Source organism: Peromyscus leucopus, chromosome 8b (assembly GCF_004664715.2).
Source record: "Peromyscus leucopus breed LL Stock chromosome 8b, UCI_PerLeu_2.1, whole genome shotgun sequence".
Lineage (NCBI taxonomy): Eukaryota > Metazoa > Chordata > Mammalia > Rodentia > Cricetidae > Peromyscus > Peromyscus leucopus.
The window spans coordinates 65,460,445-65,475,797 of record NC_051086.1 but is presented as its reverse complement, the minus strand read 5'-3'; the positions used below and the strand labels follow the sequence as shown (position 1 = coordinate 65,475,797).

Below are 15,353 nucleotides of genomic sequence, written 5' to 3'. Positions count from 1 at the left end.
CTAATGAGACTGGTGAGCCAAAGGCTGGTGAGAAGAAGCAGCGAATCTTCTTCATGAGAACCTTCCCTTGTGAAAAAAGGGCAACAGGGGTGTCACATGAGCCAGAGAAGGCAGGGAGGGGATCTACACAGGTGAGGGAGTGGTCTATGTGTGAGAAAGAGAGAACATGAGGGTCCGGGGTGGGGGGTGGGGAGAAATCCTTTCCTAAATTTGAGATGGAGAAATTTGGATCTGCTTTTTACAACCTGTTTCAGAGGTGAACATCCCCAGGATGAAGTCTCAGCTCCCACCTCACTGGCTGTGTGATCTGGATGCAGCATTCATTGTTGCAGGCCTGAGTTGCCTCTTCAGTAGGATGGGGGATAAAATCCAGAACATTCACCTGCCCAGGTAGTTGAGAGAGGTATGCGGGCCAATTCTGCATCTCACATGGGGCGCTGAGGCATGGAAAATCCAGACTGATTTTGGTCCTCTTGGTTTCCAAGCCTGTGTCCTGTTGAGGCCAGGACTCTGGGCTAGCCAAGGCACAAGGCCCCTCAGTCTTCGCCATTTACCCACTTGTCATGTCACCCGGATTGACAAACTGCCAAGGCCCCATGTATCACCTCAGCATGCTTTCTGGGAACTGTCTCCATGGGTCTGACTTAGCAGGAGACTGGATGGGACAGGAGAAGATTTCAGAATGGCCATCAGCCTAGAAGAATGTGATCGAAGTCGCCCTTTCCTCCACCTTCTTAAGCCTGGCATGCCATGGAGACACCAGCTTGGCTCTCCAAGAAGACACTTGCCTCCGTGTGGCTCTCTCCCAGCTTGGCTGAGTGACTCAGTTGGCTACTCTAACTTTCAATTCCTTTCACCCTGATGAGAATTTATCCCTGATTCAATAGATGCCAGCCACTTGATCTCAGGCAAGGGGCAGGCAGGCAGGCAAGCCACACCTATCAGCCAGCAGGGGTCTGATTTACAAGGGATTTTCAGGAAGCAGGAGGTAGGAGGCTCAGAGCCCATTCTCTCTCACCTACAGCTCCAGCTGTGATTCCATCTGGCAAATCCTGGGACAGAATACACACACACACACACACACACACACACACACACACACACACACACACACCTCTCAAACGGAATGGAATGCAGCCAGTCCTACCTGGCACCCAGCTGTCTTCCTTTGTTAAACACAAAATGTCCTGACAGCCATATGGGGGTGAGGGTACTTGTTGCTCTTCCTCTGGGGCTCCTATGGGCACAGTGGTTTTTTTCAGTCTCCAGAAGGGTTTCTCCCTACTCTCCTGGAGTATCTCCCTCCAGCCTGCAGCAGAGACCCTGTGGTTTATAAATTGCCCCCATCGTTTTCAGCATCTCTCTGGTGGGGTCTCCCGTGACCCTGGAGCTCACATTGGTGCAAAGAACCCTTGCCAACATCTTACACGCCACACACGCAGTTAAGTATCCACTTTCCTGTCATCCACGGGGAAAGGGGGTCAAGTTCTCCTTCCTATGGGAGTGGCTCGATACCTGGACTAGAAGACCCCCCAGCAGCTCCTTTAAAAAAAAAAAAAAGGCTAAAAACTTTCTCCATGTCCCCAGCCCCTACTCCTTGCACAAGCCTCCCTTTCCGTAGCATCATCGCGGGAGGCAGACCAGGGGGACAGGCTTGCTCTGAGCCCATGAGTCTCCCTCTCCTCTCCGGAGGCTGGGAGCACTGAGCCCACAGGAGCCCCCGCATCGCTGCCTCTCCTGTTGGAGGCGGAGCGCAGCGTCCTCTCCCAAGCAGCAGCCGCGGCCCTCAATTGGAATTCTGTCCCCAAAAGGGGGCCGGAAAAGGAGGAGAGAAAGGAGGGATGGAAGCCGGCAGCGAGAAGCCGCGTCCAGGGTCCCGGACACCCCCAGGAAGAAGCTAAGCGTGTCGGCTGCTAGGAAGCTGCACCGCGGCGCCCCACCGCACTGCATCAGCGTGGCTCTGCTGACATCCCCCCATGCTTAACACGGGGCATTATGCGCTGGTTAACAGGCTCCGAGCTGCTCAGCGACTTGTTTTAAGCATTTTCTCCCTCGCTCTCGCTTTTAATCTTGTCTCTAGTGGCGTGTGTAGGGGGGAGGACTTTATTTCCATTGGCTAAGCGCTCCCTTCCCACCCACATCCCTTCCACATCACCTTGGTGTCTCCCTAAATAAAACCAGCCCTCCTTATCGCCTGGAAAAAATCAGGAGCTAGAGTTTGAATGGGTTTTATATAAACACTCACCCCTGTCAGCGTGAGGCCAGGCTCTCAGGATAAACTCCCAGTGTCTGGCCTGATGCTTGCCTGGCGATCTCTGCCTTGAACGCCAAGGTTTAAAGCAGAATTCAGAGGACTGGGAACTCTTCCCTGAGATTTGATCAACCTGAAGCCAGTTGCGGAACTGCACAGGGTCCCGATGGACCTGAAGGAGAGCCCCAGCGAGGGCAGCCTGCAACCTTCCAGCCTCCAAATCTTCGCCAACACCTCCACTCTACATGGCATCCGCCACATCTTCGTGTATGGGCCGTTGACCATCCGGCGTGTGCTTTGGGCAGTAGCCTTTGTGGGCTCCCTGGGCCTGCTGCTGGTCGAAAGCTCTGAAAGAGTGTCCTACTACTTCTCATATCAGCATGTTACCAAGGTGGACGAGGTGGTGGCCCAGAGCCTGGTCTTTCCAGCTGTGACCCTCTGCAACCTCAATGGCTTTCGGTTCTCCAGGCTCACCACCAACGACCTGTACCACGCTGGGGAGTTGCTGGCCCTGCTGGATGTCAACCTGCAGATTCCTGACCCGCATCTGGCGGACCCCACAGTTCTGGAGGCCCTGCGACAGAAGGCCAACTTCAAACACTACAAACCGAAGCAGTTCAGCATGCTGGAGTTCCTGCACCGGGTAGGCCATGACCTGAAGGATATGATGCTGTACTGCAAGTTCAAGGGCCAGGAGTGTGGACACCAAGACTTCACCACGGTGAGTACTTGGTTTTCAGTTCGCTCTTGTGCTTACTCTTCAGTAGAAGTGCTGTGCTGGTGGCACTAGGGACCGTCTGTTTGGCTTGGGGTCTCTGCTGTGCAGGGGAGAGGGCAGAGACCCAGCTGAAGCCCAAGAGGGTAGCTGAGGAGAGGTGTTGGACCTGTGTGTAGAAAAGGTTACCTGCCGGATGAGTACTGTGGTCCTTTTAGGTTGGAGAGCTACAGGGGGCTTGCTCTTGGGGTGTTGCTGAGTTGGGCTTCCTTCCAGTCAGAGGGAGGAGGCCTGGGCTGTCCATTGTCCAGGGTGCTTGATGTCCGAGCTGTGTGACAGGAACAGCTTGTCATTGGTGAGATGGCATCCTTTCCTCTCTCTTTCTCTCTCCCTCTCCCTCTCTCTCTCTCTCTCCCTCTCTCTCTGTGCTCGGAAGTGGAAGTGGCATCAGGCTCTGCATCCTGTGGGCTGGGCTGGAGCTAAAGCTGTCACAGGAGGGGGTGTGGGGCCCCAGACAGCCTGAATGGCTCCGGTGGCTGTGGGAGCTCCCTGAGCAGGTGATGCTGCAGAGGTGTGGAAGGCTCCTTCCTTCCTTTTCTTGCCTGAATAGTGTGGAAAGGAGAGGACCCCCCCGCAGCTCCATCTGGTTCTCCTGCAGGCAGGGTGAAGCTGTGAGCTGTCCATGATGCTTGGCCAGAGAGGAGAGTCAGGGGAGAGGCTCCTGTAGAGGGTGGGAGGAGATCACAGATGTGGTGAGGAGGTCCCGGAGGCTGGCTTGTCTGGGAGCTTTAGCTTGAAACTCGAAGGCTCGTTTTCTCTGTGTACAATTGCTTCACAACGGCAACGTGGGTGCAGGAGGAGGGTGTGGGGAGGGGGGCGAGCAGCTGTGGGATTGGAAAGCCTGGAGGGGAGTGTGGAGCTGAGTAAAGAGGAGGGGACGTGTCTCACGTTCACGATGGGTTTGCCAGAGGGGGCTGAGAGGGAAGGATGGGAGCAGATCTGTTGCCGCTAGGGTTCTCAGCCCAATTAGTGGACCGCTAGGCATAACTTGGTGTAACAGGTCAGACAGTAGCTGCCAGCTATTCTACACTGCCAGGCAAGTCTGGGGTATCAGGAACTGTGGGCTCCTCCTGCAGTCCAGCGTATCTGCTTTCCCCACCGCTTCCTGGGGCAGGGGAAGGAGAGCTTCAGGGACCCAGATTCTTGAGCCAAAATGCAGCGACAAGTTGGGGTGGCAGGTGCAGCAATCATCAAGGGAACCGGACTGTGTCGTCAGCACTTGTCTGGGGGTGCTCTGCTTCATTATAAGACATCCCTCCCTTCCCGTAGTGCAACCCTCCCCACCCCTCTCAGAGCCACCTGCCTCTTGCTCTGAGGTTCTCTTTATGTCCCAGCCAGTCTCTGCGTTCATCCTCTGCACTTGCTGCTGTTGGCCGTCTCTCATTCTGAAAGAGCCCAGAGTGCCAGGGGCATTGCCTCTCACAGCCCGTGTGCTAGAGCTGTTCCTGGGGGAGCCGTTTTGTATTATTATCCCTTTTAAACATTCCAAGGAAGAGCACAGCCAAACCGACAGCAGCATTTGCTAAAGATGAAGCCAGTCTGAGCTGGAGAAGGAAGCGGCCAGCCCTTCTTAAAGGAGCAAACAGGATCCTAAAATATGTCATGCACAAATGATGTCTGAGGGGCCTTGGGGAGGGATGGGAAAAATGCCTCGTTCTTGGAGGCTGAAACCATCACTGTGTTCCAGCCCATGCTTTCTAGTGCCTGGCAACGCTCAGCCTCATTGCTGTACTGCGAAGCTTGAATGTGTGTTCAGCTCTTCCTCTGTCTGCCTGCACACACGGAACCCACAGACAACAGATGCAGGGTGCCTCAGGGAGGCTGTCCTGGGCAGCAGACCCTGGGATGAATCTTCAAGCACAGTCAAAAGCATCCTCGTGATGGTATAGCTGACTGGTAGCTATGATCATGCCCAAGTTCCCTTTAGAAGCAGAGGCTTGTTGACCTCAGGCTGCTTGTTTGTATTTGGCCCATCATTTGAATTTCTGGTATCCCAAGCCACCCAAAGTCAGGTCTTAAATCCTTACCTGAGCTTCAGACCCTCTGAAACCCTGAAGTTGCCTGCAGACAAGGCTGACTCTTTGATTAGTGGCGTACATTATCTGTCAATCTCAGCAAATCCTAGATTCATCTGTTTGAGTGCCCATCCTTGGGTTAGCCCCTCTTGTGTGTAACCTCTCTAAGGGCTGAAGAGAGGGAGGCCCCTTGATGTTCTCTTCTGTCTGTTCAGGGATGTCAGGATGCCACTCACTTTAGGTGTGTGATAGGAAGCTGGTCTTCACCACTGGGTGACAGTGGGCACCCATGCCAGCCTCTGTTGGGGGTAATACAATAGGGAACACATTCAAGACCCCACTCTGACACACTTTTGTGCTTTTTGGAACTTGGGTGTAGGCAAGCTTTTCTTGGGCTTTTACATCATCAGTGAGCCTATGTAGCTGTTGGAGAAGCCTGTGTCTCAGCCTCCTGTCTCATTCTGGGATGGTCATCCCTCCCCAGCGGGCTTTCTTCCAAGCTCTGCTGGGGGTTGTGACACACCGGGTGCCTTCTTTCTCTAAGCACCATGGCTGACTTATTAGAGAATTTAAGTGTTAGGGATGCTCTTTTTTTTTTCTGAATTTGATTTTTCTATAAAGCCCAGAGCATCATCTCCAGGGCAAATGCTGCAGCACAAGCTCCCTTATTCCAAGTTCTTAGCTGGTGTGCAATGAAGTGTGTAATACCCTTTAATTAGTGAATGAGCTGTGATTCTAGCAGAGTGAAAGAAGGTTGTTCATGGAGACTCAAAGTCCCCAGGAAGCCAGGTGTGGAACGCTGAGTGCCAAGTAAGCAGGCGTACTCCCTGCCTGTGCAGATAGACCCTGAGCCCTCTCCCGGGAACAGTCTGGCTGCAGAGGGGTCTGTGGATTCTCCTCCCCGGTAAAACATAAGAAAGATTTGATTCTGGGCCTTCTATTCACAGCAGATGACTCCAGTGACCCAGAGTAGAAAGGAGCTGAGGTGGGAGTTGATGGGGCTTGTGAGTCTGTGATTTGAGTCCAAGGCCAATGTGGTAGGCATGGGTTTGAAGCCCTGAACCATGCCATCCTTGCTTCTTTGTGCCCTTGCATGCTCTCGAGATGGGCACTCACTCACCTAACCTTGACCTTCTAACCCACAGTATTGTTGGAGGGAAGAGCATGGGAGACACCATGTGAGGAAGCCTTCTATGTTTTAGCCAGCTGTATAGAACTGTGGGGGTTCTTAGCAGGATTTGGAACAGGGTTTTTGTTGTCCCGCCTGCCTCCGCTGTTTTTCAGGCGTCAGATTGATGAGGAATGCTGTAAAGATGAGGACAGCAAGGTGGGAGGGCCACTGCTTTCTCTGGTGAAAACTTATCCTCCAGAGAGGGAGCCGCTTCAAGTGGAGGAGGTCCTGTCGGAATCGGAGCTGACTACTGCTGTCATTTCCGATTAGCGTGTGACAAGACCTTATGTTGTCTCTTTGCTTAGTCACATTGGGGTTCACCTGCGTTCAGGTCCAGGAATGCGAATGACTGCTCCGTTTTCACACTTAGCCTGTCCATCACTGTGGGTATTTACGCTTTCAATGTGAGCTTTCTTAGGAAAGACTTGACTTTCTTTCCCGTACTGAATGGATCTTACTATCCTACAGCATATAACATTATAGAGATGGTGGAAGTGGAGGCTGAGGAAGGTTGTGTCTTTGGGGTGCTTTGACAAGGTCACATAGCTCTCTAATCACACCTCACTACCAAAGAGTATGCATGAGGAGGATGTGGGCATTGAGAAACAATCTGAGCTGGGATTCCAACTCTACGGCATATATGTGGTGGGAACTAGCACTAGTTTGCTTAGCTCCAGTTTTCCCATCTCTAAAGTAGGACCAGTAACACCCACGGCTCAGCTGGAGGTGGGGCTTACTCTGTGTGGTACCCCAGAGGCATTGCTAACTGAGCTTGAATGCCACTCTTCCCAATCTTTCAGCCCGTGACCGCAGCAGCATCAGAACACAGGCACCTACTGTGTTCTCTTTGTTTCCAGGGCTCCCCATTTTGCTTGGTACCCTGAACTTTGTCTCGTATTCACTGGCTTGGTCTCCATGTTGCATCTCATACTTCCTAACTTGCCTCCAGGAAGCACACCCGGCTTCAGCCCCTGGCATGGGTGGAGTATGCTCTCCACCACGTGTATCGTAGCTTTTCTTACTGTGTCCCATGTTTCTGTCTGTATGGTTATCCCTTTGTCTATCCGCGGTGCAGCAACAATCCAAGTAGACCAGGTCTGGGCTATCACAATTCGTCTCTATCCCTGCCAGCCCGGGGCTAGTCTCAGAACAGATTTTGCTAATATTGTGTTAAGTAGAGGACCTCACAACCCTGCCAATACTAGACAAAGCCTCACTGGTTTAGTTGCTATCTGTCTCTGAATTTAGCCACAGTCCTAGCTCATGGGCCTTTCTTACTCTGTCTTTTGTGCCCTACCTTGTTGTATCTTTCAATGCTTCATTACCTTCAAAATCTAGCTTTGTCATAACTGCAGCCTTCTCCCTCCACAGTACCACCATCTAAATCCCCCCCTTCCTCTTCTGTCTTCTAAGCATCACATACCTTACCTGCCCTCGGTGCAGACATGACATGATGCTTTCCCTTCTGGGAGAAGCATGAAGTGTTGGCAGTAAAACACTTGGAGATAAATGAATTCAGTTACTAAGTTTTTTTTTAAATACTGACAGTTTTTTAAATTTGTTTTCAAATTGATAGAAAAATGTAGATGCTATGATGTGTAGCCTGATGCTATATACATTCATATATATTACTTACATATATAGATGGCTGTATTAAGCAACTTAGGACACACATTACTATGTGTGCTTATCATCTGTGTGTATGTGTGTGTGTGTGTATGTTGAAAATGTATGAAATCTAAAATCTCTTTGATTTTCAAGTATATGGTATACTGTTATCCAGTGTATCACAGTGTCAGTACATATCTTGAACTTACTTCTCCTGAAATTCTGTGTCCTTTGGTCAACACATCTCCAGTCTTCCAATTTGACCACCCCAGCCTCTGGTCACCATCTTCTTACTTTGTGTCTTTGAATTTGATCTCTTTAAGAGATTCCACACATGGGTCTAGAGAGATGGTGCAGTGGTTAACAGCACTGGCTGCTCTTCCAGAGGACCCAGGTTCTATTCCAGAGGACCCAGCACCTACATGGTTGTTCCAAGCATCTGTACTCTAGTTCCAGGGGATCTGATGGCTTACTCTGGCCTCCATAGGTACCAGGCACACATGTGGTGGTACACAGACATGCATTCAGGTAAAACACTAATACACATTTAAAAAAAACGAGGCAGGATGATCAGGAGTTCTAGGTCATCCTCAACTACACATTGAGTTTGAGGCCAGTCTTGGCTACATGTGACAACTGATCCTCCCCTGCAATGTTTTCATTCATCTGTGTATTCTGAAGACCCAGAATTTCTTAGCACAAAGCCCTCAAAGTGTATTCTTGAAGTTTGTATTAAGTAGGCTTAAAGCCACAGATGAAAGGTAACTGGCTAACATGAGGTAGAATACACATTTTCCAGCCTCCATCTTCCACACATGTGCCTGGAATTTTGTTTGATCTGGGGAAGCTAGTCCTTATTATTATTCTTATACTCCCTGGTTATAAAAACAATCCACGGCCACTGAGGAAAAATTGACGGACATGAGAAATAAGGGGCAGGGGAGGAAAGAATGGAAGTTGCCCACAATAACCTTCCTAACATAACCACATGCAATATTTTGGTATTTTGAGGGTATTTCCCCTTAGCCACAGGATTTGTGTGGATGTGTATTTCACTGGGCTGGTAGTGTGCCTTCTATGTGTGTGTACAACTTGTGCTGTATGGTGTGCACCCAGTCAATGTTGGTTTACTGTATTTTAATGTCACAGTGAACTTCTATTACTCTCCTTCGATGGCAATGTCAAGTTATTATCATGCATTCATATTGTGTTGTCTTGGTCCCACTTGTTTCCTAAATATGTGCTAGGATATACTGGAGACCTGTTCTTGCACACCAAGCCAGAGCTCCCGAGTGACACCCACCCCTGATCCTCAGTGAGGCCCGGTTCTGCTGCTCCTTATACAGCTGTCTGCACTGCAGTCCTCAGCCCACAGGTGTGAGTCCCGGTTCTCTGCCACCTGTGCAGTCTGGACTTTACATCAAAATGATCTGACGTAGCAGTAATGCAAATTAGATGATCTCACATATTCTTAGGAGGCTCAGCACCTGTGAGCCTTTGGCACGCCCTGGAGAGACAAGCTTTGCTGTGCTGGCCATGAGGCTCCTGTGACGCCAGTCTCTGCTTCCAGCTTTCCGATTTGTAGTCTGGTATGTTGTGGGCTGTCTGGAAGTAAAGCTTTGGGGGGCACGTTGCATCTTTTCTGTTGTGCTGATGGGGTAAGGCTGTGGTTGGGAGCTGTTAGGATGACTCATACAGTCGCCTGGGAAAGAAAAGCTGCACAGCTCTGAGCTAATGCCCAGTAACTTGCTGGGCGGATGTGTATCTCTCTGTCTCCTTGCTTGGGAATTCTTCTACCTCCAGAACTGTTGATAAAAGAGGAGTCTGGACTCAGTCGATAAAGAGTTTGCCCTCTAAGTGTGAGGACTAGAGTTCAAATCTCTAGATCCACATAAAAAACCCAGGTGGGAATGGGGCCCAGCTCTTAATCCCAGCACCTGGGAGGTGAGACAGAGGATCTCTAGAGCAAGCTGGCTGACTAGACTGGCCAGTGAGGTCTGGGCTCAATTGAGAGCTCCTGACTCAATGAATAAGATGGAGGAAGATTAAGGAAAGCTCCCAACATATGGGCTCCACATGCATTCACACCTATGTACAACCACACCTGCACACGCATACATGAACACACATACAAACACACATGGAATACATGCATACACAGCACACAAACACATATGAGAGAGTGAGAACACTAAAGCTAGCTAAGTGCTTATTTTCTTGGAAACTTACCTGTCTTCTAGTTCTACAGAAAATCTTTCTCTAAATAAAGACTCAAGCTCTAAAATACTTTCTATGAAGTGAATCTAGTTTGCTGCTAATTTCCATATGAGGAGCTGAGATGGGAGCCCCCTCACCACCACCCCATATCCGAAACCCAATTCCTCAAAGGTTGAATTGGCAGCTTTTAGCACCAAGCTTGCTGCTGGAGGCAGTACTTCTTAGAGTAGTTCACACTTCCAAGTAGCAAGCATCTCATCCCTTTCAAAGGACCGGAAGCATGACTCTCAAGGCTGGCTTTGTGCTTTCCTGGTTTTGTATGTTCATGATTGAAGGAGTTAGGTTGAAATATCAAATGTGGGCAGCCAGCACATCTGACCTATGCTCTATTATAACCTGAAACAAGTGGGCTGTGTGTCTCCTGAAATTTTGAAGTTTCATATATCACACCCTTCCACACATTCATCTTCAGACTAACCCTTACAGGCTGGACTTCTGGTAGCCAGACAGCAGCTGTGGCCAACAAGCAGACATACAACACGTTGACTATTTGGTAAATCTGAAATCTCTGGGAGAAACCCATGTATGAAGACAGGGTTTCCCAGGGGACATCCCCTGAGGCATCATTCTCTGAGACTAGAGTATCTTTCCTTTCCATAGCATTTGCTTTTCTAGTGCTTTAGGCACACTCTGTGCAGATTGACTCAGTGGTCTTTGAAATGAACGCTGGGCAGAAATTAAGCATGCAGCAGAGAAAGAATGTATTTGACCACCATTGATAGATAATGAGCCTCCGTGAGCCCCAGCTTACCCATAAATAGAATGAGTGGGCTCAACTAGGTGGTCTCCAAAGACAACTCCTTGTCCTGTGTTTGCCTTACTAAAACTAAAACCCCTCACTTGCACTGAGACTGGGGGAAGGAACTGATGTTACTTTTCAACCCAGTACACTTAGCTGTTTATTAGTTTGCCTTTATTTAAGTCTATGCAACAGAATCAGAAGGGCACAGATGCAGGGAGCGGCTGCAGAGGGAGCAAGGAGCACTGAACCATACTCTCAGAATCCCATCCAGGACATCGGTGTGTCTGGCTGCAGGTTCTTCATCTAACAAAGTTTCTCTCCACACTAGCACAGCAGGTGTGAGCCTGGGTCTGCTCTGGGTCTTACAGGTATGGACTAGCAAGAGTATATGGGTGAGATGATAAAGGCGGTCCACAGAGATTCCCTAGACAGCTGCTGTGGGCAGAGAGTCTTACAGTGCAGACCACTGTGCCTTTCTTGGGTAGCTTGTTATAAACCTCCCCACCACCTGGGGGCAGCCTGTGGGCCAGTGATTCTGTGATGAGTACAAAATGGCTAGTCACTGGTATTTTGCTCCTATGGGGACCAATGGTGTAATTTGCACTCCAAGCTTCCTGTGGTGTCAGGCTGAGCATCTAGGCTTAATTTTACCTTTCTGGATCCCGCTTCACTCTCTACTTCAGGGGCTTTCTCTGAGAATACTTATTCAGTAACTCACCTGCTCAAGACCTCATCTCTGGCTCTGCTGGGGAACCTATAACCATGTGTCCATGGTTTTTCTTCCTTGGTTTGTTTGGTAACATGGAGATTGATCTCAGCTATGGCTTAGAAAGAAAGATGCCTGCACTAAGCATCCTTTAAATCCCAAGCTTTCTAGTTTAAATCCGTGCCTTCAGCTTGGGACCTACGATGGTTTCCAAAAGCCATTTCTCAAAATTCAAACAAGCATCTCTTGGGTTGATCTTCATTGTTCCAGACTCTGCTGGTTTGCTCCTCTTTGGGGAGGGGGGGGGTTTGCCCAGCAATAGCCCTTCCTAAGGAGCTGAGCTGTCTCTGTTCTGCCAGCTGCTGTATACCCATAAGCTGTTTTCATGCTAGAGCACATCTTCCCTGGCACCTGTGTTATCGTTTTCCAGATCCCATGGTTCCTCCTGAAGGCCCCTCCCAGCATTCCTTGTCATATCTCCTCGAATGTGCCTCCACCTGGCTTCCAGGAGGAGGCTACCACCTTTGAGGCTGGCTGTGAGTTGAACCCATCGGTGAAGCAGGAGGTGGGGAGGGATGGATGCTGAGCAGGGTGATGCTACTCATATATCACAGAAACCATGAGTGATGGAGGAGTGTATGAAAGGACTCTTACTGTTCAGGCTGAAATGGGATGCTGGCGACTCAAGGGCAATGTGATTGCTGTCTCCAAACACTTAGAGAACAATCATAGAAAATGGAAACAGAGCCTTCTCTGAGAGAGGCCACAGGCCAGAACTCGAGCTGCTGGATGGAGGGCAGGAGTTCAGAGAGGTGGCTATCAGCTGATTGGAAAGACTTATCCTGGGAGTCTAAAGCACCTTAACACTGCCTATACCCTGCCCCTTAGGTCTAACCAAAGCTAAGGGATCACCTATAGGCAGGGATTGATGTCTGGGAAATGGTTAGATTAATGACCTCTGATGTTACTTCCAACTGGGAGAGTGTTTGATTTCTTCCTTTCCTGAATAGACAGCCGAGGTTGGGGGTAAATGCCACTGATGGAGGACATTGGAAAGAAGTGCTGACGAGTACAGCTAGCGACCCAGATTACAGAGCCACCCACTGCCCGGTACCATGAAGCTTTGACGTTAAATGCCTCTGATGGATGCCAGGAAGAAGAATGGTGTCTTTCGAGATAAAAGAATGGATTCATCTAGGGAGAACACGGGAAGAGTGGGGTGCTGGAAGCCAGCCACTGTAGTGGCGGTTAATGGTCTGGCCACTCCAAAATGTGTATGCCTGGCTTATTGAGAGGTAGGTCCTGGAATTTGTCATAGATTCAGGGAGCTACCTCCAACCCCACAGAGAAAGGTTTGGGTTGCGTTTGAGCATGGTCTAGTTTCACACTGAGGGCTGATGCGACCGGGAAGTTTGTGGCTTAGACACAATCCTGGGGCTAGGGTGCTAGAAACACCCTCAGCTACAGGACCCAGGAAGGAGGCTAGGCTACAAGGAGAATGCTCTGCCCAGGAGCACTGGTGACAGACAACCAATGGATATCCAAGTTAAAGAAGTATGGTAATGTTAGAGGGGCAAGGGACTCTGGCACTTGAGACAATAAATAACGCAATCGGGTATTGTTACCTCTAGTCACGTTAACGGTGGGCAGAGCCAAGCATGTACGTGTTCAGATGGGTGTGGCTTTGTATGAATTATTTAGCCCTTCCAGGTCTCTATTTCCTCATCTATTAAGTAAGAGCATCTCAATACTAGTGCTTTATAGGCATGTTCATAGTGACCAGATGGAATAAATAAGGCTCGTATTGGCCAGGTATGGAATATCTGCTTTATGGATTTTGCTTTAAGACAGGTTCTCATGTAGCCTAGGCTTGCTCCAGGTTCCTGTGTAGCTGATTGTGATCTTGAACTCACTGTCCTCCTTTCTCTACCTACAAGTGCTGGGATTAAAGGCACGGGGCACCAAGTCTAGTTTATGAGGTACTGGGGATGAGACCCAGGGCATTCTGCATGCTAGGCAAGCATTCTACCAACCGAGCTACATACATCCTCAGGCCTGATGCTGTTAATTTTATTATTCCTGAGATAAGTGGGTGATACTGACAGGTGATCCAGGGACAGAAGGATTTGCTTTTAAATTCATATTGACAATGTAGCATTAGGAGGTCTCAAGAGGGGGTGGGGAGCGAGGCTGTAAACAAGCCAGCCACCTACCCTCAGTTGCTGCTGTGGTTGAGCACAGGCTAATGTATACACTGAGACCATACCCAAAGTGAATTCCTGCCAATGGTCCAGCACTGTGTAGTATATAAAGTCTACTAGTGACTGGTAGCACTTTTTGAGTGTTCCAGACACTCCCATCAGCAGTTTATGCAATGAAAGCTCATCTACTTTTCCCAACAGCCCCATGGAATACAGAGCTCTGCTGTCTGTTTAGTGAGGGAAGAAGCGAAGCTCAAAACTCCTGCCCTGTCCTTAGACGGAAATGTGTGAAAGTGGGGTTTGAAGAGTCTCGATCCAGATCCCCGGTGCTCTGAAAGACTCTAGCTTAGTTCCTTAGCTTGGTTGTCTGTTACCAATGCTCCTGGGCAGGGCGTTCTCCTTGTAGCCTAGCCTCCTTCCCAGCTCATATAGCTGAGGGTGTTTCTAACACTCCCAAAGCAAGAATTGTGTCTAAGTCATAAACTTCCCAGTGTCCCCAGCCCTCACTGTCTAAAACTACGTGTCTTGGGTTCACATGGGGGTCACATAACTAGATGCCAGGATCATGAAACAGTAAAGGACTCCGAACTCATGATGACCAAAAATTAATTTGAAATCAAACATGTAATGAAGCTGGCGTATTTCTGGTCCCGCTCACTGGTGTTGCATTCCACAACTTGACTGCAGGTGTGGTTCAGAACACACAGCAGAGCCAATGAACTCTGCTCCAGATACCTCGGCTTGGATTCCAGGCTGTGCTAGGAACTGCGTATATGGAGTTTCTGCTCTTACAGAAACTCAATGGTTTAAATATAGAAAGTAATGACTCTTAATATTCTCTTACTGTCATTCCTCAGCATGTAAGTGTCAAATTTGTCTATCTTTGGATTTCATTGTTAGAATGTTTGATGCTAAAAATTGCTGTTTTGAGTTGCTAACTTGAGTTTCATTAAAAAAAATCATTAAATGAATTTTGGCATTGGATTAGGATGGGATTTCCAACAACTTCTGAAATGGCCTTAAACTTCTGCCATGTTTTACTACACATTCAAGCAAAGCAGTATTCTCAGTGGTGATGATTATAAAGTCAAAATATCATCCATCAACTCTGAAAAATGTGGAAAATGCTCTGTGTCCCACAATATAAACTATTCAGCCAAGATTTAATTCTATCTGTAAAAATAAACAAATACATTCATCTCATCAGTATGCAAATTTCCATTCATTTTTAATCATTTTCAATAAATGGAAAATTATATGCACATCAAGACATTGATATTTTTGAGATTTCATTTTATGTTTATGAGTGTTTGCCTAAATGTCTGTCTGTCTGCACACTACATGCATGTAGTGACCATGGAGGCAAGAAGAAGATTGGATCCCCTGGGAATGGACAGACAGATGGTTGTGAGCAGGCATGTGGGAATTGAACCTGGGTCCTCTAGAAGAACAGCCATTGCTTTTAACCACTGAGCCATCTCTCTAGACTTCAAATGATTGTTTTGAAATCTTTTTCTTATAATATTTATGAATAAATGTTTGATTAGCACACCTATTTTGCATACCTGTATATCTTGACTTGCGCAAAAATTTCTAGGCTGACAAGA

The 15,353-nt window shown here is 48.7% G+C and overlaps 1 protein-coding gene across 1 annotated transcript in view; it reads left to right on the top strand.

The window, feature by feature from the left end:
• The first annotated feature begins 1,095 nt into the window (after window positions 1–1,095).
• Asic2 (acid sensing ion channel subunit 2) overlaps window positions 1,096–15,353 on the top strand; it is a 1,079,215-nt gene continuing 1,064,957 nt past the window's right edge. Inside the window, exon 1 of the mRNA XM_028867013.2 lies at window positions 1,096–2,972. Within this exon, the coding sequence (XP_028722846.1) occupies window positions 2,418–2,972 (555 nt within the window). The 5' untranslated portion in view covers window positions 1,096–2,417. The remainder of the gene's footprint in view (window positions 2,973–15,353) is intronic.